This window comes from Phytophthora sojae (assembly GCF_000149755.1).
Source record: "Phytophthora sojae unplaced genomic scaffold PHYSOscaffold_2, whole genome shotgun sequence".
NCBI classification, from domain to species: Eukaryota; Oomycota; class Peronosporomycetes; order Peronosporales; family Peronosporaceae; genus Phytophthora; species Phytophthora sojae.
Window position 1 is genome coordinate 10,909,043 of NW_009258116.1, and position 23,408 is coordinate 10,932,450.

The following is a 23,408-nucleotide window of genomic DNA, read 5'->3' on the forward strand; positions in this document are numbered from 1 at the left end:
TACATGTTAAAAGTATGCGTATTTGATCTAACTATTGCCTTCCGTAAGTACGACACATTTCTATAACCTGCGGGAAACTAGTTGACACAGACAGACGCATATGTTGTCTAAGACGCCCTCGGATGGGTAGCTAAATTTCAACAGGGTGTATATACTACAACTTGCAGTGTCCTTTTTATTGATGGTGAACAAAAATCAAACACAAGGGCGGGTTTATGCTGGAAGTATCCTATGATTGCATCCCAACATACCAGGCTATGCATGCCTTGAAAACAAAAAAACCTGCTGTACCTAGCTAGCAATCAAGTGACACGTCTTCCCAACCGCGGGCTAATGATGGCGTCTTAGCATTATTATAGCGCACACCCTGTTCGGTTTTATTGGATTGGACCACCTCCCCAGGCTGCATTCTCTCTGAGGGGTGCATTTTAGTACCTACATGCGCAATATAACCCTTACAGAGCAAAATAGAGTGTCTACGGTGTTCATTCTTGCCAGCTTACCTCTTCTTTTTCATACCCTGGTATATCGGACGAGATTCATCTTGCATTTCGAGCCACTATGTAAAATCATGTATCATATCCTGTCTGATCTGATCAGAGTACCCAAGGCATAGTAGGGGTAGCACGGTCTCATACGCATGATGGGGAGAGCGGTTCCTGTTAGCAATCTGTTAGCAATCAAATAATCAGTCTAATCCACCATTCTCTGCAATTCCTACTCGTTCTTTGTGCATATTTTCACCTACACCTGTGCATTTCACGTAGAAAAAAATGTGCTGCTCTTTTTCATAACATGTAGTCATATATAACGTATGAGTGCGGGGGGGGGGGGGTTAAGATCGAATCCCAAAGGCGATTCAACGTGCTCATACCGCCGTGATACCGCGCGACGAAGGGGCGCTGTGCACTTATGTACCATTACTTTAAGGCCCTCCGATGACGATGCTCTAACTGAAAGTCTGTGAGGAGTCTCTTGGCCCCTCGTCCGAGGGGCCCACAAGCTCACTATACCCAAGTAAAATTCGGGGAGGTCAAGGACGCCGCCCCCTGCTATACATTGCAACCATAAGCCTACTTATTTCATCCAATCAATCACCAGACACTACGGTAAGGAGAGGTATGTCGGTACCAAGTCGATATAATGGGGACTTCGTCCCAAAAAGCATCTACATACCTAGTTCTATGCTGCGCCCAAGAGGGGTCCTACCGCTACCGAGCGTGCACCGTCATAGCGCCTAAGCTTGACGAGGCCTCGGGCCGCGTCCACGGCACGTCGTCGTCTGTGACCCAATCTGTGCCGTCATGAGTCGAATGTAGACCAATATCTACTCTGCTAAGGGTGCCCTCGTACTTGCAACTATGCAATTGGTGCAGTCCCTCAGCACCTCACTAAACCCGAGTTTGTGCCCAGCGTGCTCATAACTATACCTAAAGCACTGCAAAACACGGCTCGACGCACCGCATGTTGGGCTTACCACATAAGAAACGCGAATGGGTTGTAGTTACGGCTGCGCGCCTTGCTGAACGATGAGGCGCTGCTGCGTCCGCGCATCCGCTTGTGGGTCACGGCATCGTCTTGGTGGTGCTGTGGGCGGCAGACGGCCACGACCGGCGTTCAGGCAGGCCAGGGAGGGCACGCTTGGGGGATCGCTCGCGCTTCATGCTGCGCAGTGATCCCACCCCAGATTCTTGGCGTCTTTACACATCTGAGGGCCGTTCCTAACCGGGATCGCGATCCGGAACGGGTAGGGCTCTCGAGAAGATGGCTTCAGCCTGCGATCCGGGCCGTTTCTAACCGGATCGCGTCCTGGTACCCATGCAAGTGGTACATTTCCTTCAAGTTGCCTTCAAAGGCAATATGGCAGCAAGCGAGACGAACTCCGACGCGGAAGCAGCGCGCTCGTCGAGTAGCACGGCCGACACTACAGCTGCGCCCAGCTCGAAGTGGACTGTTACCGTGGCTCTGGACTCGCGCAAGCGTCCGATCCGCCCCCCCGACGTCCGACGACTACAAGGACTGGACGCTGGAGCAGCTGAAGCTGGAGTGCACGGCCCGCAACTTGAATGTGGCCAAGAACACCAAAAAAGATGATCGCGTCAAGATCCTTTGCACGTGGGAGTCTTGCTCGGCCGACAGCGACAAAGAGCAAAGCGTGGACGTGGTGATGATGACAAGCGCACGAAGGGCTGCATGTTTCGGCTTTTGAACGTGCTGTTCTCGATTCGTTTCTGCGATATTTTCCTGACGATTGGAAACCAGCTTCGTCGCGAGGAGCTCGACCAAGGCGGGTCCACATTCTGGCTTGACGTGGCTGCAGCTTGCTGCTCCGACACACGTGAATTTGACATAATTATTTCAGACGATGGCATCTTCGAAGGCATTGATGCTTCCTTCAAGATGGCACACTCGGCGGCCAAGCTGAAGCGGATGTGGAAGGAGGTCAGCAGCAACTTTGCGCGTGCTGAAGCTGGATCCAGGGTCTCTGGGCAGGGGAGTCATGACTTCTGGGACTTTAGTAATGGGCGTGCTGATGTCTTCTACCTGGATCGGTGGTGCGAGTATCGCCAAAGTGCAAGGGAGTTCCGCGCAGCTAATGTGTACGCAGAGGATGAAGAGGATTCGACGATGGAGGGAGAAGAGAGATGCCAGCAAGTGAATCGAAAACGGCGCCGAGGCTCGCAATCAGACGCTGTCGCAACTATTCTCGAATGTGTGAACGACCTGCTCGACCTGGAGACCAATGAAAGCAGCAAGACGCAAGAAGATACGTGGATTGTGCAAAATTATACCTTCAAGAGCAACGTGCAGCTCAGAAGCTTTCGACCATGTATGCTATGCTGGATCGCAACGCCGTCGGACGCAGCAACTCTTGGAGCAGCGTCGAGAGTATATCGCACAGGGACTTGATGCAGCTGACATCGGGCAGGCGCTGGAGGCGCAGCAAGCAAAGAAATCGATGCTCAAGGTCCAGATAAGCGCGCTTGAGCTGCAGATCCTGAACGGAATGCAGTAAATGCGGCCATCGTCATGCGGTTAGCGAGCGCGGGACCGGCGGAGGTTGAACGTTTGGATGTGGTTCATGATGACGTCTCGAAGAATGCGGCCTTGCGCGTCAGGACGCAGGGCAGCCGCGTGGTCAGAATTGTCGGTGGGATGATACCAGCTTTCGGACAAATTATGGTATTCCGTAGTAATTGCGCGCACACTCGCGCTTGCATCTTGCGTTTTAGTTCGCTCATCAATGCAAAAGTTATGGAGCTTCATGCATGTCTTGATCACCTTTTTCACGTTCACGAAGTCGACGACGAGAGGGCGCTTGAAGGTCTGCCACTTGTTGACGAGGAGACCGAACGCCATTTCAATCCGAATCCGCAATTGTGACGAAGCGCCCGTGCTTTTTGAAAGGCTCAGGTAGCTAGACCGCTCGACCTTGGTCTTCGCTCAGCCCTTGCACCACTTGGCTCAGCCCTGCTTAGCGCTGCAAGAGTTCCGCTCAGCACCTTCCACTGAGCGAACACTCCCACTCCACTTCGCTAGGCTTAGCCGCTTGAACGCTTGGCTCGGCTCCGACTCGGGTCGGGCGAGGCGTGTGTTCCTCACTCTGCGATCCCTTGGCGGTTCTTTTGATCACGGCTACGCTGTGGGCCCAAACTCGCGTTGGCCACACCAGCTGCTGTCGATGTTGAAGGTCTCCGGAGGTGTTCCCAGACGAAACTCGCTCCCCACTTGGCGAGTCCCAGTCCGCACGTGTCCACAGCCCGAAATGCCCCGGGTTTTCCTTAATGAACACAACACCAAACACAATATAGCCTCCACTTCCTCGCTTTGGTTCCGGCTCAGAACCACAACACCCCTTCTTTCCCGGTCGGCCTGGGTCTGGGCCGAGTTCGCCTTTATTTCTCTGAGCCTGGGCGAGGCTCGTACCAGCATCTCCTTTCTTCTCTTCGAGTCAAGCAACGACCCGGTCTGGAGTTAGTGACTCGGTTTGAGCCTAGTCCGAATCCAAGGCACTCACACACACCCTGGGACTACCCGCGCACCAGGTCCACAATGAACCGATACTAATAATCACACAATGCACCGGGGCACGCCAATGTCCCCAAGCACACAATACAATTACCCTGCCTAAACCTCAGAATGGATCACCTTCCACCCGAAAATATGAAATACACCCTAAGATGTAACAGTAATATGAAATAACCGTACTGCCGTCGCACCGAAGCACTCTGACAACGTTGATATGTTAACTTGAATTTGTGTGGATGATCGCCAAGACACCTTCTGGCCAAAGACCTCCACCACTTGCGTCCTTCGGGGCAAAACGAACTCTGTTTAAATGTTTGCACATGCACAAGCTAGGACTCACTAAGTGGGGGCGCGATATCCCCCTGGGTACCCACTGACTGGCTGCGCGAAGAGCGTCGGCTGTATGCTTACCGGGCGCCCTTGAAGATCCGCCCGATATCCTTGGTCTTGGCCAATGCGGCGGCTCCACGTCGGCGGGCGTCGTCTTGGAGCCGCTGGAGGCCGTTGAGATCTGCTTGAAGTGTCCGCGATCTTGGGCGGTCGCACCCAATGTGGGCTGGCTCATGGCTGATTCACCGGATGAGTGTACTCGCCGGTGCCACCAACTTCGCCGTCAGTACCACTGTCTGGACTTAAGTTCAGCGACTCTTCACCCGGCACTTCAACTGGACTCCGACAACTCCGCTCAGGCCCATGCCACTCCGCTCAGGTCTGCAACACTCCGCTCGGCTTCTCGACTTGAGCAAAGACTTCAAACATCGCATTCGAGGCCGGGCTTGGACGCCACGTCACTCCGCTCAGACATTCGACCCTCGCCCAGCTTGTCGACTTGGGTGAAGGCCCCACGATCACAGTAAGAGCTGGGCTGGGGCTCGGCACGACCTCGCTCGGACGCCTGCTCCTCGACTCATCTCAGCATCTTGGATGACGGCTCCACAACCGCTGGGGAGGTTGAGCTCAAACTCCACCCGGCTCCGCTCAGCTCCTCAACCTGAGCGGGGACTCTGGTCATCACACTCGAGGCTCAGCTCAAACTCCGCGTAGCTTCTCTCTGCTTCCTGGACTCAGCTCAGACTTGGGATACCCAACACCAGACATCTCGGGTCTCAGACAATCTTCGCTCAAGCCCAGAGTCTGAGCGGAGCTCCGCCCAGACCTCGGGCTCAGCTTCCTTCGTCGCACGGCTCGTGTCCGACAGTTGGTGGTCCAGATCCATCGCGGCCATGACGCACTTGAAGTCTGCTTGATTGATACGGGTCAGCATCCTGGATTGATACGGTCAGCTGGACATGGGTTCGGTGGCGAAATCCACCGAGCCTTTTCACACAATTGACTCAGATAGAAGTTGTAGTCGGAGTGTGCCTTGCTCTTGAGCTCCAGCTTGCTGAAGGGGACCATCAACGAGTCGGAGAGGGGGTACACGTTGTCCCCGATGATGTAAAAGCCCGCTGGTAGCTGCATGATTTCCTCTTGCAACTTCCATTTCTTGAACGCAATTGAACGCAATTGAATCGCCCACCTTGCCCGGCGAATTGAAGCAGTAGCCGGTGAAACGACTCAGCGAGTCGCAAATGACTTGAACGTTGAGTCCATACTTCTGGTAATGTCCGGAGAAAAACGCAGCAACGTCGGGAACCTCTCTTGCACTTGGAGCACGAATTTCACACAGCCACCCGTCGATACAGCCGACGCATCCAGTCAAGACACTGTCCTTGCTTATCGCCTTGAATCCATCGGCCAACTCGTACATGCGCTCCGCTGACTCAGTTGGCGCCCGAATGATCAGCTCCGGACAATCGCAAATGGCGTCCATTACGGCGTGCATGGTGATGTAAATGGCCGTGACGGAGGTGCCGCCCAGATTCCGCGTCGTATGGTACCTACTCCCCGCCAGCCATGAAATAGTCATCTGCAGCATCATTTCTGGAGAGATGGGGTCGGTTCCGGTTCGAGGGCGCGACTGGAGCTCGTCCCGGACTAGAGCAGGCCTGATAAAGGACAGAAGACGCTCAAAAGACTCCGCGCTCATCCTATAACAGCGCTGGAATTGTCCTTCCAGAAGCAGCGTCTGCTTGTGCACGGCCCAGTCCAAACGGTGTCGTAAGATGCACCCCGCTCGCTCTTTAGGGATCGCGTCAGCAGCCAATGCTAGTGCCGCCATCAGGCGGAGGCGGCGTCGGCGGCGACGGCGCAACCGTTCGCTACGTGCGCGCTCCAGCCACCTTGGAACAGTCATTTTTGCGACTGAGTGATCCGGCGATCCCGCTCGGCTCGCTATCCGAGACTCGGATCGCAGGGGTTACGCTGGGGGTACACAATCGGAAATAGTCGGGGGAAACGGGCTAATCAGAGGCCAATTTTGGGATCGCGATCCCGGTTAGGAACGGCCCTGATTACAATCTGAGTAGCTTCGTTCGTGTTCGGGCCGAGTGGCCAATTCGCAATTTGATACCCCTTTTGTGTTGATTCTTACATTGGAGTTGCTCCGTTGTCGACCGTAGCCGGTCTGCACTGTGCAAGGCTGGATATCCGTCGAAGTTTATGTTGCTGCTACCCTACAACTCACACGTCTTTCTTAGTTTTTAGGCGAGTCTCGTTGCAGTCTTTAGTTTCTGTATTCCTAACGGCCAGCAAGTACAGCGCGATCAATCGCCGAACGCTGTGCTGGTCACACATATCACAAGCAGAGTATGCACTGTAGTTAAATTGTTCCATCTTGAGTGGAGGACCGGCATTCCAGCTCAATATTGTGGTGCGTCCATTAAACTACATCACCTGCCTCTCAGCATATCGTCGATCGTTTGATTCACATCTCAAACCGCGCATAACCACACCGACTTAGTCGACCCGCACACCCTCGTAGTCTGCACTATCGGTAGCGGCCTTCGGCAGCGATGAAGTGTGCTTTGTTGACGCCTGCTCTGGATTAGAGATACAGAAGTCGCAAAAACTTTCTGTAACATCGACTTGACGCTAGATAACTCAGAGTTCTACATCGTAAGTAAGAGTCTAATCCAGAGTTTGCTTGCCTAATACAGACTTTTAAACAGAGTTTTGTTATTCAGTTTTGCTAAAACGGATGCAAAGCACAATACATGTACATGTTAGCAGCAGCAACAATATACCGTCCTTGAGTAAAACAAAATTATCGCTATTGAATAATGGTCGTTGGTGTAGACTGTTTGTTGAGAGCCGACTTCGAAGTCAGGAGACCTAAAAGGCATGGAAATGAGTATAGCAATTCTACAAAATCAAGTTGCAGGCGTCACAATTGAACATATAACCCGAATAACTCCAGAAAAAACACATTATGCATTCAACATGAACCGAAGCTCAGTCTGGCAGCTTGAAGCTGTGCCGTATGCAGCATGAATACATGTAGCGGTAGTGTGAGTTCATGTAGATCCACCACGGCAGATCGAGCAGCGTAAGCAACCCAGCAAATGGACGCATGGTACTTCACAGTACGAAAATAAGAGCATGTGCTAAAATTCAAGAACTCCTTCATGCAACACTCTTCTACGGCAAGCATTTTGCTACTACATAGTACTACCAGTAGTAAATAAAGTTTTTATACCGTGCAGGTTTTGGAATACAGTAAAAAAAAAAGCTACCGAACTGCGAACACCGCGGGCCAAAGCCCGCAAACCAGTTGAAGAGCTGGCCCAGGCGAGTTTGTCATCGAACGACACTCGCGCTACAGTCAGGCGACATCGTTACAGCACGCGGATTCACTTTGGACTGTACTGTATCTGTTAAGATGGATTTTACTGGGTGAAACATCTCTTTACAAAATCGAATAGGAAAAGTACTAGAGGCTCACCCAGAGAAGCCGGTGGTTTCCATTACTGAAAGGAAGAGGCGTAGGAGATGCGTTACCGTCTCCAGCATTGGGACAGGGCTCATGGCGGGTTGTTAAACATGTTCAATCTATCCATAACCTACTCGTTCTTCCAAGGACTGCCTAACACGGCGTCTAGTATGAGGCCTTGCGACATCTGGAAGGAGCTCGAGGTCATGTATGGGGGTGGGGATGCTGGTGGAGTACTCGCGCTGCGTCGGCAATGGGACCGATCCCTTGCCTCTAACTGGGACAATCTCGGAGATCTATTCACTTAGCTGAAGAAGGCGCGTAACGAGATCAACCGGAAGATGAGCACGCTGGTGGGTAAGGAGATGGTTACTGAGCACTGTCTCTGCATGGAGGTGCTGGGTCAACTTCCAAGTATGTTTTGTGAAAGAAGCATCACCATGACGGAGGAGTGGTTTACGGTGGAGAACATTGAAGTTAGTATTCGGCGTTTCTTTGGAGGTAAGTCGAATAAGTAGATCATGGATCTCACGTACAAGCGACGCTCGGTGGTGATCAACGTGGCAAAGAAGGTCACCGGGAAGAAGAGGATGCAGGATCAAGCAGAGGCTCCAAGCTCGGGCTGCTACGACTGCTTTGAAGATGGCCATCGCAAGAAAGAGTGCCCCGTCATCGCCAAAGATCGCGATCCAGAGCGAGCGGGTGGTTCACTGTTCCGCTCAAACATCTCGACGGCGCCTAGCTCGAAAAAGAAGCAAGTGATAACGATCAAGAAAGGAAAGAAGCCGGAGGCAGCCGAAGGTGAGGAAATGACTCAAGCTTAGTCCAGTGAGTACGAAGACAAGCTGAAGAAAGCAATTGAGGAGACGGACCAGTATGAGTTCAAGGAACCGCTTCCCGTGAGTGATGGCGATAAGGAGGAGAAGCCATTCACCCAAATGGACATCGACAATGAGGTACGGAAGCGCTTTAGGGGAGGGGGGGTATCCATGCTAAAGCAATTGGAGGTAACTGACGACCTGTAGGTAGCTGACACAGGGGCAGGAGCTGCTATAAGTTCGGACAGGCGGTGGTTCAGTCACCTAGGGAGAGGTAAACCTCAAACTTTCGAGTACGGGAACCGGAGTACCTCAAAGAGTGCACTTCAAGGAACAGTGAGATTCAACATACTCAAGCCTTAGGGTAACTACAGTTGTATCTCAATAAAGAATGTTGCCTTTGACAAGGAGTGTGGTAGTAACTTATTGAGTGCATACTGCCTTGCTACACAAGGATACCGGCATATTCAGGCGAAGACGGGCGAATATCTGTACTTCCTGGATAGTAATAACCGATTTGTGTTTGCTGCTGTAGCAATCGATGAGGTGTACTATCTCCCAAGTTGGCGACTTCGTGATACTACGAAAGTACTATCGTAAAAATAGTAATCCGGTGTTAATTCATAATGCAATGAAGGAATGGCATTTGCGTTTGGGACATGTGGAAAAAGACCCACTGATAGATATTCTGTCCGGTGGGATAATCGATGGAGCACTGCGTCTCGCAAGGAAGGATATGACAAGAGATAACTTCTTTTGCCGTACATGCGCTTTAGCAAAATCAAGGAGAATGTCATATTGGAATATGATAGGCACAAAGGCAACAGTGCCTCTCCATACACTTCATCTCGACTCACTGAGAAAGATGAAACCTGAGGGGTTAAATGGTACGGCAGGGTTTAAGTACACATTGGCAGTGGTGGACGATGCTACCGCTCATAAGCGGTATTTTGTGATGAAAATTGCTCAAGGAGGTTGGAAGCGAGTTAACAAATCTTATGATACAACAGGCAATTTCTCATACAAAGACGAAAAATCCGAACTGATGGAGGTACTCATTTCGTGAATTTGTGGTCAAAATGTACTGCGATAAGAGAGGTCTCTTATTCCAGAGATTAAATGTAGAGGAGGAACTTACTTAGGTATTTGACAGCATTTGCTATATCAGGTCGCGTTCCACGAACAAGATACATCAAAGACCCCACTAAACCTCTGTAATCGAATGAATGAGTTGCTATTTGCTCCGGACTCATATTTTCTTCCTTTTCAAGTACTACACTTTTGGCCTGAAATGTTGGGTCTGAGACACACTTAGTCATATCAAACTTTTGTAGGAAGTCCATGATATACTTATGTTGGGACATACTAAGGATCTTGTTAGCCCTGTCTCGCTTAACCTTCATTTTGAGGATGTATGCGGCTGGGCGATTGACGCAAGGCTGCGCTTGGCTCGGACCTTCGCGAAATCGAAGAGGAGCTTGCGTTCAATGCGAACATCCACATCACTGAAGCTGGCTCGGAGAGCATCCATGGAGCTGAGCTTCCGGCTGTGCTCGGCCCAAGACTCGAACTGAGCTTCGTACTCAATTGAGTCTTCCCCCGGGCTAGGAACCACGGGGTACGTCCGCAAGGCGGGCACCGACCTCTGCTGGGCTTGGAGCCAGAAGCTCTCGCGATACTCCGCGACAGTCGTAGACTGTGGAGTGAGGAGTCGCTCTCGGAGAGCGTTCGTAGAGCGAGCTCCTGTGAAGTACGGGCCGCGGGTCCAATGGCGTGCGCTGCGAGCGACTCCAGGAACGCCTGGCGGCACACCTCCGCGGGGTTGCGAGGCCGGAAGCCGTAGTCGGCAGCGCTGGGGTTCAGCAGATGGGGTTCAGCAGAGGCCGCAGCTCGGGGCGCTGGGAGCGCATGGGAGCCATCTGCGCCTCAACTTGCTCGGACTGTGCTTCGTCCAAAGGGTTGGAGATGACAGGGCCCAGGGGCACGTCCTCACCACGAGGTGGCGAATACCGTGGCTCAGTGAGCGCGCACAGCTCGTAGAGACCGGAGCAGCGTTCAGGGAACGGGTTTAGAGTTCGCAGCGGTGGCCGCGTCTCCTCCCTCGACGGCGCAGCGGACTCTGCAGGCGGACGGCTCGGCGAGCGCACAGGAGACGTGCGCGCGGGGCGCTCTTGATCGCGACGGCTCGGATAGCCAACTGGGGCCGGCGAGCCTTCTTCACGGCGTGTCGACGGCGTGGGCGAAGCGTCGCGGCGGCTCGGGGAGCGTTGCGCGGCTGGGGACGCATCTCCTCGGTTCGGAGAACCCAGCATGGACTCGTCCACCTCGCCCTCTTCACCAAAGAGTTCCCTAGGATCCATGATCTGGCGGGTTGATGCTCGAGGGCAGCTGGGGATTGCGCGCTGCGAGCTGTGCTTCTGGCGGTGCGCCGCGAAGTACTCGGACACCGAGAGCCTGGAAGGCGTCGAGGGTGTGCGCGCGGTCGCCGGCGTTCGCGAAGGTGCGGAGGCACGCAGTGCAGCAGCACAAGAGGAGCGAGGCTCCGAGGCGGATCTCGCGAGAGGCTGTCTCTGGTCGAAAGACCAAAAGGCTTTATGACTTGAAGTCATGTGAGGGCGCTCTGCGCCGAGAAGTTCTCAGAAAAGTCCACGAAATGTGGATTGACTCGTTCGAGAAGGAGGCTTGACGGAACAAGACCCGGAGGTTGGCTGTTAAGCGTGAACACCCGTGTCCACGGTTTGGTGGGGGATGGTGTAACGGGGTTACAAGAGAGTTACCCGAAGGGTTACGAAGTGGGTACACATTGTCTAACCTAAATTAGTAGGATAATCAGTACATGGCTTCAGAGTCACTGATTATGCATATGACAAGGGTTCACTATGCTAGATAGTGAACCGGATACATTTACACCGTAGGCGGCTTTGACGCAATAAAGGAAAATACATTCAGTTTGAGATTCACACAGTTAAGAGTTAAGGGTTGACTCTTGGAGTCCGTAAGGTGTACGGACTCACACGTTCTGGTATTAGAACGGGCTATCTTAAGCTGAGACTCTGTGAGTCTGTTACGTCTTCCTCTGACGCTAAAGCTACGGTAGCCCCGCTGCATATATGACTGCGGTGGCTAACAGAGTACCTGCTGCACCGACTAAAGGAAAGACACCCTATGAGACTTTCATACGGGACAAAACCGAATGAGTTAGCACTAAGGATATGGGGGAGTAAGTGCTATGCGCGCATACCAAAGTCCAAACGGGTAAATAAGAAGTTCAGTGATCGCGCCACTGAGTGCAAACTTTTGGGGTTTTCCGAAAATTACAAAGGGTATCGACTATTAGATATCAAGGGAAACCGGTACCTCATAGCCCGGTACGTGAAGTTTGACGTAACGTCCACGGCCAGCTTAATTGTCCGGTCTTTTCCATCAGCCAAGATTAAGGTAAGTGAGGACACAATCAGGAAGATATTTGGGCTAGGTAAGCGAGCGCGTGACACAGTTACCAATGCGCCGGCTAAACAGAGACGGACTGAGGAGTCCTCACCTGCGACTCCAATGAGTACAGGAGCAGTGGGAGCCCAGGGTGATAGTGAGGTAATACCTCCCATTCCAAGGCCCCGCTGCAAACGAAGGCCAAATACTCGATTAAGAGACAATGTAGTGGCCATCAACAAAGTCACAAGAAGCATAGAGGTGATACATATTCCAAAATCAATCGAAGAGCCTAAACGAGATAAACAGTGGGAGGCAGCCCTCCAAGTTGAGTACCGAGCACTAGGCGAGAATGGTACATGGGAACTTGTACAATTACCCAAAGGGCAGAAATTGTTAGGATGTCACTGGGTATTTGACATAAAGAACAACGCTGTTGGGACTGTTGACCGGTTAAAGGCCCGAGTGGTAGTAAGAGGAAATACACAAATTCACGGTGTAGGCTACAATGAGATTTTCTCCCCGGTCGCGAGATATGAGTCGTTGCGATTGCTACTCGCTATAGCAAATAATAAGGATTTACATGTTCACCAAATGGATGTGTCTACAGCGTTCCTCAACGGAACGTTATTTGAGGATATCTATATGCAACAACCTCAAGGGTTTCGGCACGGGGATTGCTCGACCATGTGTAAGCTCAAGAAGAGCCTATATGGACGTAAACAGGCGCCATGTGCTCCTCAATAAGTTCCTGGTACGACTTGGGTTTTCCCGGTGCAAAAAGGAGTACTGTTTGTATCGTCAAAAGTGGGAGGTAAATGGAAAGTCGCACATAGTACTAATCTGTGTGTACGTGGATGATATTACTATCGCCGCGAGTAATATGATACTCATGGAGAAAGTTAAGGCAAAACTTGCGTCAAGGTTTACTATGAAGGACTTAGATGAGGTAACCAGCGCTGCGCGCTTCGCTCCTTCGAGCACTCCAGCCGCTCCTTCCCGCGAGGGAGTGAGCGCTGTGGCTCAGGGTCAGCCTCGGAGCAATGTGGCTGACCCAGCAGCTCCCCAGCTTATTGCCGGGAAGCGCGGGACGGCCGGCGTGCCGGCCTTGAGACCTCGGGGCGCTGGTGATCAACCTGATCAAAAGCGTCCACGACGTTGTGGAGAAGCGCAAGTCCCAAGAATGAGTGCTGGCAAGTAATTGGATGATTGATGGATCTGGACCTCGCCACAAATGCGGAAGCGTGACAGGCCCAGCTGGATCCAGATGAATCTGGATCTACGCCCACGGAGATCCAAGATCCAAGATCCACGAATCAGATGGATCTGGATCCGGACTCAGATGGATCGGGATCTACGTCGACAGAGATCCAAGATCCTCTGGATTCAGGCGTAATCAGGAAGTTGTGGACACGACTCGACGGGCAAGCAACTGACACACAATGAAGGTAAAGGGAGTCCATAGAGTTGGTAGGTACAGATCGGATGATAGGAGCCACATGGCGATAGAACTTTGGGATAGGAGCGAACTTAAGCATAAATCAGACCAGAATTTGCCTTGTACAACGCAAGCGCTTCCTCCCTCGCCTGGAAACGGGAACGACATTGGCCCCACTCGGCGTAAAGAGGTTAGCGGTAGCAGATCTAGTGTTGGTTGTAAGACTGGAGTAATATATTGGTCAGATCCAAGACCTTCCTAGTGAACTACCTGCAAGTGCAGATCCAAGATCCACCGGAGTTATCTGTTTGGCCGGTGCGTCCCTCTCGTCTCAACTGTCAACGACACCGTCATTGGAGGCGGCAAACACGACCAAGAAAGACCTGCGATGTAACGGGGTTACACGCACAAGTGGCTACAGTCACTTGTAACTCTAACAGACACGGCGTCTGTTAGAGGTTCGAAAGACTTTCTCGTCCTTGGTGTAGACACACCAAAGGCTACATACATTTAGGATCACCACGACGGGTGGTCCATAGAGACTTAGGATTCCTATTGGTTGGGAGCAGCATCTTTTAGCCGATGAGCGACATGCATAGCATTGGAATTCTGCCAACCAGCCGTTGGCAGATTCCTATCTTAGAATATTACATTTAGAGGAAGTCAGAAACATAAAACAAAAATAGCAGTTCTTATTTTAACCCAAAAACATTATTTGGATCGTTTATTTAGATTAATCTATACTCGGAGGCCCGAGTATAATTAACTCTAATTTAAACTAAGCTACGCTTCCTCACATACACGCGCACACGTGTAAGCTAAAGTAGTGAGCCAAAGTAGGCCCATAGGCAACGTAAAGGACAACAACCTCTAAAGGCAACAACCCGGCCGGATCCAGATCCAGGCCTCCAGATCCAAGTACAAGACCACTGGATTTGGAATACTACCGCGAGCAGAGTGAAGATTTTCGCGCTGCTCCACCCACATCCCCGCGTCTCGCCCAGACTGTTCTGTCTACAAAGCTCGGACGCTTCAGCAGACACCAGAGGAGCAGATCCAGCCCTACCGACGGGTACACAAGGTGGCCAGTTCAGCACACAGATCACGGATCATCGGGGGCCCCTCCGTAAGTCGGTGTTCGGGCGCAGTTGGTAAGTTGGATTGGCAATCTCGTAGATTTTGCTGATCCCGCTACGCCACAACGTCTGGGCAGTCTTGGCGGAGGGGCACCTCAAACTCCCATGAGTTCTCGGAGTGAGGGTGCCCTCGCCATTTCACCAGATACTGGTTTTGACCCTGGTACCGCCGCTTCGCCAGGAGACGCTCCACATGGTAATGCAGATTCCCATTCTCATCGAGCAGAGCCGGTGGAGGCCGCGGTGGGGCCCTTTGCGACTCAAGATGAGCTCTAAGAGACGCGGCAGCAGGCGGGCCGCCTTCGGGATCACATCCATGACGTTGATGCGCGTCTGGGCCGGACTGCCACTGAACTCGACCAGCTCGCCGAGCGGACGCAATGGATTGAGGTGCCTCGAGAGGTCTGGGACCGCCTTGGGGCCCTGGAGGGCTGGGTGCGATACTATCGCGATCGCGATGAGCAGCGTGGCCGGGAGCTCGGGGAGCTACAGCGTAAGCAGGCTGTGCTTCAGGGTCAGCTCAACCTCCTGGCCCGCATGCAGGCTCCGACTGCTGCGCCTCCTGCGTCTGCGGCTCTCGCTGTGCCCGCGGCACCTCCGGCGCCGATTCTTCCGCCTGTGCCTGCGGTGCCCGCGTTGATGGTCGCGTCCTCGACGACTGCGATCTCCGCGCCTGTGACCTCGTCACCCTCGGTGCCTCCATCTGCACCTGCATCGGGTCCTGGTACGGCATGAGCAAGCCCACGTAGAAGACGGGGTGCGTCCGCATCTTCTTCGGAAGATTGAGCGTGTACGCAAGGCCCTTCTTGGCCACATCCTTGAAAGGTCCGATGAAGCGCGGGCGCAACTTCGTCGTGAAGACGGCTGATACTGCATGTGTAGGTAGGTTTTTAGTATTAAGCAACACCAGGTCCCCGACCTCATTACTTTCAGCATTGCCTCTGCCCCTGGCATCTGCATGTTCCTTTTTCTTATCTTGGCGTCAGCCGTTGCGTCACGCATATGTCGTAAGACACTCAGACGCGTCGACAAGAAAGCGTCAATCTGTTTACGAACATTAGCCGGCTAGCCGATCAGCTAAATCGGCTTCTCCTCCCAAGCCCGAGGCCACCCCGTGGCGGCGTCAGCGGGACATGAGACAAGATGTTCACGTAGAACGGCGTGTAGCCTGTCGAGGCGTGCACGGCGTTGATCAACGCAAACTCAACGCGTGGCAGCATGGCGCTCCAGCGCTTCGGCGTCTCGGCGCAAATGCTGCGGAGCACGTCCTCGACGACGCGATTTTCGCGCTCTGTCTGACCATCGGTCTGCGGATGGTCCGCCGTGGACATGTCCAGCTTGGTGCCAAGCACCGCAAAGACCGCGCTCCAGAAGTTGCCCGTGAAGCGGGGGTCTCGGTCCGAGACAATCGACTCAGGGAGTCCGTGTTGTCGAAACACTCGGTCCAAGAACAGCGTTGCTGTACCTTTACCATCGATGGTATCCGGCACAGCCGCAATGTGAGCCATCTTGCTCAGTCGGCCCACGAAGACCACGACTCCAGTGTTGCCCGCCGCGTCCGCCGGCAGGCCAAACACAAAGTCCATACTCATGAATTGCCAGCAGCCCGAAGGGACAGGCAAACTCGCCAACGGCGCTGCAGCATGAGGTGACGACTTCACTCGCTGACACGTCTCGCACGTGCGCACGTAAGTGATCGTCCACTCGTACATCTTCGGCCACCAGTAGTGGGTGCTCACCGAGCTGTAGGTCTTCTCACGGCCAAGATGGCCGGCCAGCGGCGTGTCGTGTGTCTCATAGAGGATGCGATACTTCAGATCCTCATCATGAGGGATGACCACGCGGGGCGTATCCTCGGGGCCAGTGTTGTAGAACAACAGGCCTCCATCGAGGGAATAACGGTGTAGCCGCGCGCGCAGCCGCGCTCATGTCCGAGTCTTGAAACTCCTTGCTCCCCAGAGCCTTCAGCAACGCGACACAAGTGTCGTCCTTGGCATAAGCCGTTCGGATCAGATCCGGTAATGACGAAGTCACGGTCGTTACATGAGCCAGCTCATAATCCGGCCTGCGCGACAGCGCGTCCGCAAGGACATTCTGCCTGCCAGGCTTGTACTTCACCTCGAAGTTGTACTGGACAGCCAGCGAACCATCCTTTGCGAGAGATGAGGCGACTGAGTCGCAGTGCGTAACGACGCATGATCCGTGTAAATCACGAACGGCTGAGAGCCCAACAGGTGAACCCTGAACTTGACGAGCGCATACTTCAATGCAAGTAGCTCCTTGTCGTGGACAGCATAGTTATTCTCCGCAGCCTTCAGCTGGCGAGATTCGAACGCCACCACGCGCTCGCGCCCCTCGGCGTCTGCTTGCAGCAGGGCACAGCCGATGGTAAAGTCCGAGGCGTCACAAACGACACTAAATGGACGAGCGGGGTCTGGCAGAGCCAGATTAGGCGCATGAAGGAGACTGTCCTTAATTGCCGCAAACGCATCTTGATGCTCGGTGTCCCAACACCACTCTGCATCCTTCTTCAGGAGATTGGAGAGTCGCCGAGCCATCTCAGCGTAGTTCTCGCTGTACTTGTGCAAGTAATTGGCCAAGCCAAGCCACTTGCGAAGATCCTTCTGGTTCTTGGGAACCGGCTAGTCAATAATGACCTTGACCTTGACCGGGTCGGCCCTCAGGCCGCGTGACGAGGCAGTGGCCCTTGCCGAAGGAGCAGTGTGACGTCATTGACGCGTTCTTCCGTGCGAAGCACGAGGCGGGCATGGTGCGTGAGAGTAAGTCTCCACACTCTACGCCGACATTCTGTGTCAGAAAGCCGAATGGCAAGTGGCGTATCGTGCATGCTTTCAACAAGCTGAATGCCGCTACCATTCCGGCGCAGACGCCGATTCCTCGGAAGGATGTTCTTCAGAACAACATGGCAGGATGTACGATGTACAGTGCGCCCGACTTGGTCGATGGATATTACCAATTGCTCATGAGGACGAGCGACATTTCTCTCACTGCGGTGAGTACTCCGAGCGGGATACTCTGGGAGTGGTTGGTGATGCCCCAAGGGCTTTCGAACGCGTCAGCGACGTTTAATCGTCTTGTGACGCAGCTCTTCAGGCCCCATCGGGCGTAGGCCACTTGATACAAGGGATCCGACGGGTCCTTCAGGATCGCCGATCCGCTCCGCGCATTCAGCGCCTTCTTGGTGTCTTCCAGGACAGCTTCATCCAGAAGCGAGGACGAGTTCAAATCTTTATGACCGCTACCTCAGCCAAGTCTCCAGTCTTTAAGGCTTCGACGAACTCGGCCAAGGACATCTCGTCCAGCTCAACGAGAGCAGACCGTGAGGGCAAGTCGTCGAGGTTGATACCTCCGTCGACGTCGCCCGTCACTCCATTCACGAGTGTATAGAGCTGCTCGCTCTCGCGTGGAGCCTCACCGCTCGACACGCCCTTCTCGACTCGTGAGATCGCAGACGCCTTGCGTCTCGCAGCCAGCGCTTTGCGGCGCTGCCTCCTCTTCATGAACACCGTCAGCCCTGAAGAGCTCCGTGATTTCGCGTGCGTCTTGACGCCAGGTGTCACCACCTCGTTCAGCTCCAGGGGAGCTCCAGTGTCTTTACCGACACTCGGCGAAGAGCTGCACGATCCGCAGCCTCCACTCAGTGGATTACGTGCCACTCCACGATCTTCATCCGGGCAAAGCCCCTTGTTCTTCGGCATCGTGCCGGCCACGCCGTCGCTGGCACGCAGCAGGGCGTCGCCCTCAGACGCACGCCCGCTCAGCGGAATTAGTGCCGCTCCACATCCTTGATCCGGGCAACGCCCATCTTCACTCGACTTCCTGTCGACCGCGCCTTCGCCGGCACGCAGCAGGGCGTCGCCCTCAGACGCACGCCCGCTCAGCGGAATTCGTACCGCTCCACCTGCCGTCCGCGAGCCACGCTCGGAACGCTCATTCTCGACACACTCAGTGTCCACCAACTCGGAAACTCCGATGTCCAGCACATTGACCGACTCGGTCCAGTGCTCGCGCCAGAAGCGCTTCTGCTTACTAGCAGAGGTGGGTTCATGACTCGCCAATGCTCCGCCAGGAGAGAAGTGCGTAGCACCAAGGGTCTTCGACCTCCAATCGATCCAAGGCTCGTGGCGTTCCAGCCACGCCATACCAAGCATGAGATCATATCTCGAATCGAGGTCTAAGACCAGACAGCGTTCCACGCTATCAAAATCCAAAAACTTCACGCCCAGGTCCACAGGGACCTTAGCCACCGTGACACGAGTGCCCGTCGCGAGACGAACAGTGACGCTGTCACTCCCGCGCGCTACCAGCGCCTCAGCATAAAGCTGACTTCCGTCCATCGTAGAACGCCGGGACGCTCCCGAATCGATCAAAAGTCCATGGTTTCGTGAAGCCCTTCACCCAATCTTGGACAACTAGCAAGCCCGGCTTGCATACACGTTCCGTGTTAGAGAGTACGGCTCTCTTCGGGGCTAAGTCCTGTCGACCTCCACCTCGCCGAGGCTCAATAGAACTTAGTTCTTCCCCAGTAGGCCGCCCCGCGCCTACTGGGGCTTCTCGTTTCCCCGAGACAAACCAGAGCCCTGGCTCGAGCTCGAAGAGCGGCTTGACCAAGCCTGGCGCTGATGGCGCAGCGGACACCCAGCACGAAGGTGACGGGTGTCACCACAGATGAAGTATCTGCGGATACCGCGACGCTGCTCAGCAGCACAAAGCTCGGCTTCTTCGTCTTCAGCATAGCTGAGGTCCATGGGTTCCGGACCACTCGGCGCGCTAGCGTAAGACGCATTCCACCCAAGTCTCGACGACTTAAAGTTGTGTTCCGCATTCAATGCGACGCTCACAGCCTCTTCAAAAGAGCTCGGGTGGGTTCGGAACACCTCCGTCCTGGCAACGCCAGTGCGGAGGCCCTCCATGACCACCGTAACGGTGACTGCTTCCGGCAGGGGGTCCGCAGACATGCCAACAATGAGAGTTCTCAACTCTTGGACATAGTCCATCAACTCCTTCTTGCTCTGCCTGGTCACCAGGAAGCGTGAGCGCACGCGATACGCCTCGTTAGGCGGAGCAAACACTCGGGACAATTGCTGTTTCAGCTAGTCCCACGTCGGGAAGGCCACTTCGACCGACGTCCCAGACGTTAGTGCCCACTCTCTCGCTCACCCACCGAGCTTCGAGATAGCTGGTGCCACACGCTGCGACTCCGTCCGGAGTAGAGCTGAGCTCATAGCCATCTCAACCTCTCGGGTCCAAAGCATCAAGCTTTCACCCTCCTTGTGTTCAAAGGTCTTCACGCTCAACATGAGCGGCTTGGGTCTTGTTCCCGCGTCAGATGACGAAGCGGGCGCTTGGGGCGCCGCGGCCGTCGCCATCCTCTGCTGGAGGTGCTCTAGCAGAGCATTCTCGTAGCTTGAAAACGCCTCGAGACGCGCGTTCACCGCGTCGGGGCCTTGCTGCGCAAGTTGCGTCACGGCCTCCGGGCCCAGCAAGGACAGAAGCTTTTTAAGCGCATCCTGCTGGTTCGGGGGCAAGTGAGCGAACTGCTCCATTCTCCACAGAGGGTCAGTCTATACAGACTCAGGTGTCGGATTGACTACTAGTGCTACCAAGTGCAGCGGGGCTGACGTAGCTTTAGCGTCAGAGGAAGACGTAACAGAGTCTCAGCTTAAGATAGCCCGTTTTAATACCAGAACGTGTGAGTCCGTACACCTTACGGACTCCAAGAGTCAACCCTTAACTCTTAACTGTGTGAATCTCAAACTGAATGTATTTCCCTTTATTGCGGCAAAGCCGCCTACGGTGTAAATGTATCCGGTTCACTATCTAGCATAGTGAACCCTAGTCATATGCATAATCAGTGGCTCTGAAGCCATGTACTGATTATCCTACTAATTTAGGTTAGACATTGTGTATCCACTTCGTAACCCTTTGGGTAACTCTCGTGTAACCCCTTTACAATATACATTAAAGCTTCTGGCCACCACTTCGCAGCCATACCAGACCCAGCCAGAGCACATCGGACATGGCCCACAATGGTTTGGTGTGCCCGTTCAGCTGACTCATTCTCTTCGTGTGAGCATGCTATAATAAGAGCCATTCCAGGGCAGCCCAGAGAGTACTACGATATTTGAAAGGAACGTCGAAGTATGGGCTTGTATTCGATGGAAAGTGTACGGAAGTAATATACGAGTTATACACAAAACGCGAGCTTTGCGAATGCAAATGAGAACAGAAAGTCGGTTACTGGGTATGTCAGTATAATGGCGCGTGTATTACTTGGAAAAGTTCTAGGCAAGATACAGTCAGTCTCCACACAGCGCAAACTGAGTTAATTGCAGCAAGTGAGAGAGTAAAAGAAAGCGGAGCTAGACTTTAAGCAGAAGTAACCGATAGTATGCTGGTGTGATAACAAAGGAGCAATTAGTATAATAAGGGACCCAGCTAATCATGCTTCAGCAAAGCACATTGATATTAAAGGGCTATATACGAGAGAGGTACATGATAAAGGACGAATAGTAGTTTCGTACTGTAGTACTAATGATATGGTTGGGGATGCCCTCACAAAGGCACTGCCCCAAACTCAATTTGAGAAGTTGAGGAGTTTGATGGGAGTCAAAGACCTAAACCTTCACTTACCACAGTAACAAAGCATGGGTTGCATCAAGACCACGGATACTTTATCGCTTGGTTATGAGAAACCATCCGGTTAATAAGCGTGTGTGCTTTCGCTAGTCCGCATTGAAGTTAGCACAAGCGCCAAGCTTGACTTCGCTGCTTCCTTCAAGCTCGCCTGTTAACAGGATAGGCACTGGCAACAGGCCATTCGATCGATCGAACCACGCTGGAGTCGGAGAGAAGGTCCGCCGCTCATAGATCTACAAGGCGTGTTGAGTGGGTGCTGCGATTACAGAGCCCAGATGTCCAGATGTCTGGCCAGCCACCAGAAGTTTGTGCCCGTGGGGCGGCTCACGTGTTGCTTGCTGTGGTAGAAATCGAACGTGCCAATGCTCTGGCGTGTCCCTCTCTTTAACCACCGTGTTTCCCGTCTCCTTGCCTTCGGTGAGCCGACAATCAACCGATTAAGTTGCGCGGTTCTGCAGGTCGAGAAATGGTATGGGCGCTGGTTCGTGCCGCCTAAGCCAAAAAAAAAAGACCACTCAAGCTTGATATGGATGCCCACTCCGGTCGTCTGTCTTACGGTCGCGGATGTGGCGAAGGAGGTGGTCGTTAAAGTAGTGGTGGTATTAATAGTTGGTATTTGTGCATGTGGGGTGGGTGGGCGAGATCGAGAAAAGGTGCCAGCGGTTTCTTGCTGCGTCACCGCTATGGCTTCAGGACAACGCTCGGTGCGGGCCCCTCGACATGCGGACATACAGGCGGCAGGCCGCGTGTAGGTCGTGCGGGGCGTGCATGCGGAAGAAATGACAAAGGTTGAAGCGATGTGGTATCGAGGACGGCAGTGCCTGACAGGGAAAAGGCGGGTGGCGAGGGTGCGTCTGAAGGTCTGCCGTGTCGGTCTGTGCGCGTGTGGTTTCTGTGCGGTTCGTGTAGCGTGTCGTGTAGGTGTTGTTCGTTGTTAGTGTTGCGCGTTGTTGTTGTTAAGTTGCTGTAAGGGTCGTGAAGGTACACCCGTCTAGCTCAGTCGGTAGAGCGCTGGCCTTTTAAGCCAGTGGTCGTGGGTTCGAGCCCCACGGGGGGTGCTTGCTTCTTTGCGATCGTGTGTTGGCACGCGAGCGAGCGAGTTGTGCGTGCGTTTGGTGCGCGCAGCTGGTTGCGTTCGCGCAGCGGCGTTCGGGGTAACAGGGCAGCACTCGTAGCAGTGCATTATGCTCCACATTCTTTTACCCATTTACCAACGCATTCTACGTCGTGCCTGCAACGCATTGTATCCGCCTTGCTTTCGTTGGCCTCAGCTCCAATGTGTCGACTGGGATACTGTAGCTCGTTGGACACACACCCCACACACACACACAATACAATTCACGCTGATCCCGCCAACGCAATTGCGTTCTTGCGGATAATACCCGTCCTGCCACAACGTCTCAAGGGCTAGCACAAGCGCCAAGCTTGACTTCGCTGCTTCCTTCAAGCTCGCCTGTTAACAGGATAGGCACTGGCAACAGGCCATTCGATCGATCGAACCACGCTGGAGTCGGAGAGAAGGTCCGCCGCTCATAGATCTACAAGGCGTGTTGAGTGGGTGCTGCGATTACAGAGCCCAGATGTCCAGATGTCTGGCCAGCCACCAGAAGTTTGTGCCCGTGGGGCGGCTCACGTGTTGCTTGCTGTGGTAGAAATCGAACGTGCCAATGCTCTGGCGTGTCCCTCTCTTTAACCACCGTGTTTCCCGTCTCCTTGCCTTCGGTGAGCCGACAATCAACCGATTAAGTTGCGCGGTTCTGCAGGTCGAGAAATGGTATGGGCGCTGGTTCGTGCCGCCTAAGCCAAAAAAAAAGACCACTCAAGCTTGATATGGATGCCCACTCCGGTCGTCTGTCTTACGGTCGCGGATGTGGCGAAGGAGGTGGTCGTTAAAGTAGTGGTGGTATTAATAGTTGGTATTTGTGCATGTGGGGTGGGTGGGCGAGATCGAGAAAAGGTGCCAGCGGTTTCTTGCTGCGTCACCGCTATGGCTTCAGGACAACGCTCGGTGCGGGCCCCTCGACATGCGGACATACAGGCGGCAGGCCGCGTGTAGGTCGTGCGGGGCGTGCATGCGGAAGAAATGA

The 23,408-nt window shown here is 53.7% G+C and overlaps 4 protein-coding genes and 1 non-coding gene across 5 annotated transcripts; 4 read left to right on the forward strand and 1 right to left on the reverse strand.

Annotated features, from left to right (window-relative positions):
• Positions 1–2,193: 2,193 nt before the first annotated feature.
• PHYSODRAFT_478433 (hypothetical protein) lies at positions 2,194–2,910 on the forward strand (the record flags this gene model as incomplete). Its single annotated transcript, XM_009523243.1, has 1 exon — positions 2,194–2,910. One exon carries the CDS (start codon positions 2,194–2,196, stop codon positions 2,908–2,910), a length of 717 nt encoding a protein of 238 aa, XP_009521538.1.
• Positions 2,911–4,436: 1,526 nt separating this feature from the next.
• PHYSODRAFT_327165 (hypothetical protein) lies at positions 4,437–6,265 on the reverse strand (the record flags this gene model as incomplete). Its single annotated transcript, XM_009523244.1, has 4 exons — positions 4,437–4,560; positions 5,142–5,268; positions 5,307–5,514; positions 5,549–6,265. The coding sequence occupies 4 exons, from the start codon at positions 6,263–6,265 to the stop codon at positions 4,437–4,439; spliced, it is 1,176 nt and encodes a 391-aa protein (XP_009521539.1).
• A 1,745-nt stretch (positions 6,266–8,010) lies between these two features.
• On the forward strand, positions 8,011–8,896 carry PHYSODRAFT_327166 (hypothetical protein; the record flags this gene model as incomplete). The annotated part of the gene is made up of 5 exons (XM_009523245.1): positions 8,011–8,073; positions 8,149–8,301; positions 8,380–8,641; positions 8,681–8,796; positions 8,879–8,896. The coding sequence occupies 5 exons, from the start codon at positions 8,011–8,013 to the stop codon at positions 8,894–8,896; spliced, it is 612 nt and encodes a 203-aa protein (XP_009521540.1).
• A 125-nt stretch (positions 8,897–9,021) lies between these two features.
• Positions 9,022–9,724, forward strand: PHYSODRAFT_482491 (hypothetical protein; the record flags this gene model as incomplete). The annotated part of the gene is made up of 2 exons (XM_009523246.1): positions 9,022–9,177; positions 9,296–9,724. Coding segments are annotated over 2 exons (585 nt in total), but the record flags the coding sequence as incomplete, so codon positions are not given.
• Positions 9,725–22,306: 12,582 nt separating this feature from the next.
• Positions 22,307–22,379, forward strand: PHYSODRAFT_t449. The gene has a single exon. It is a non-coding gene; the product is annotated as a tRNA-Lys (tRNA).
• The last annotated feature ends 1,029 nt before the right edge of the window (positions 22,380–23,408 follow it).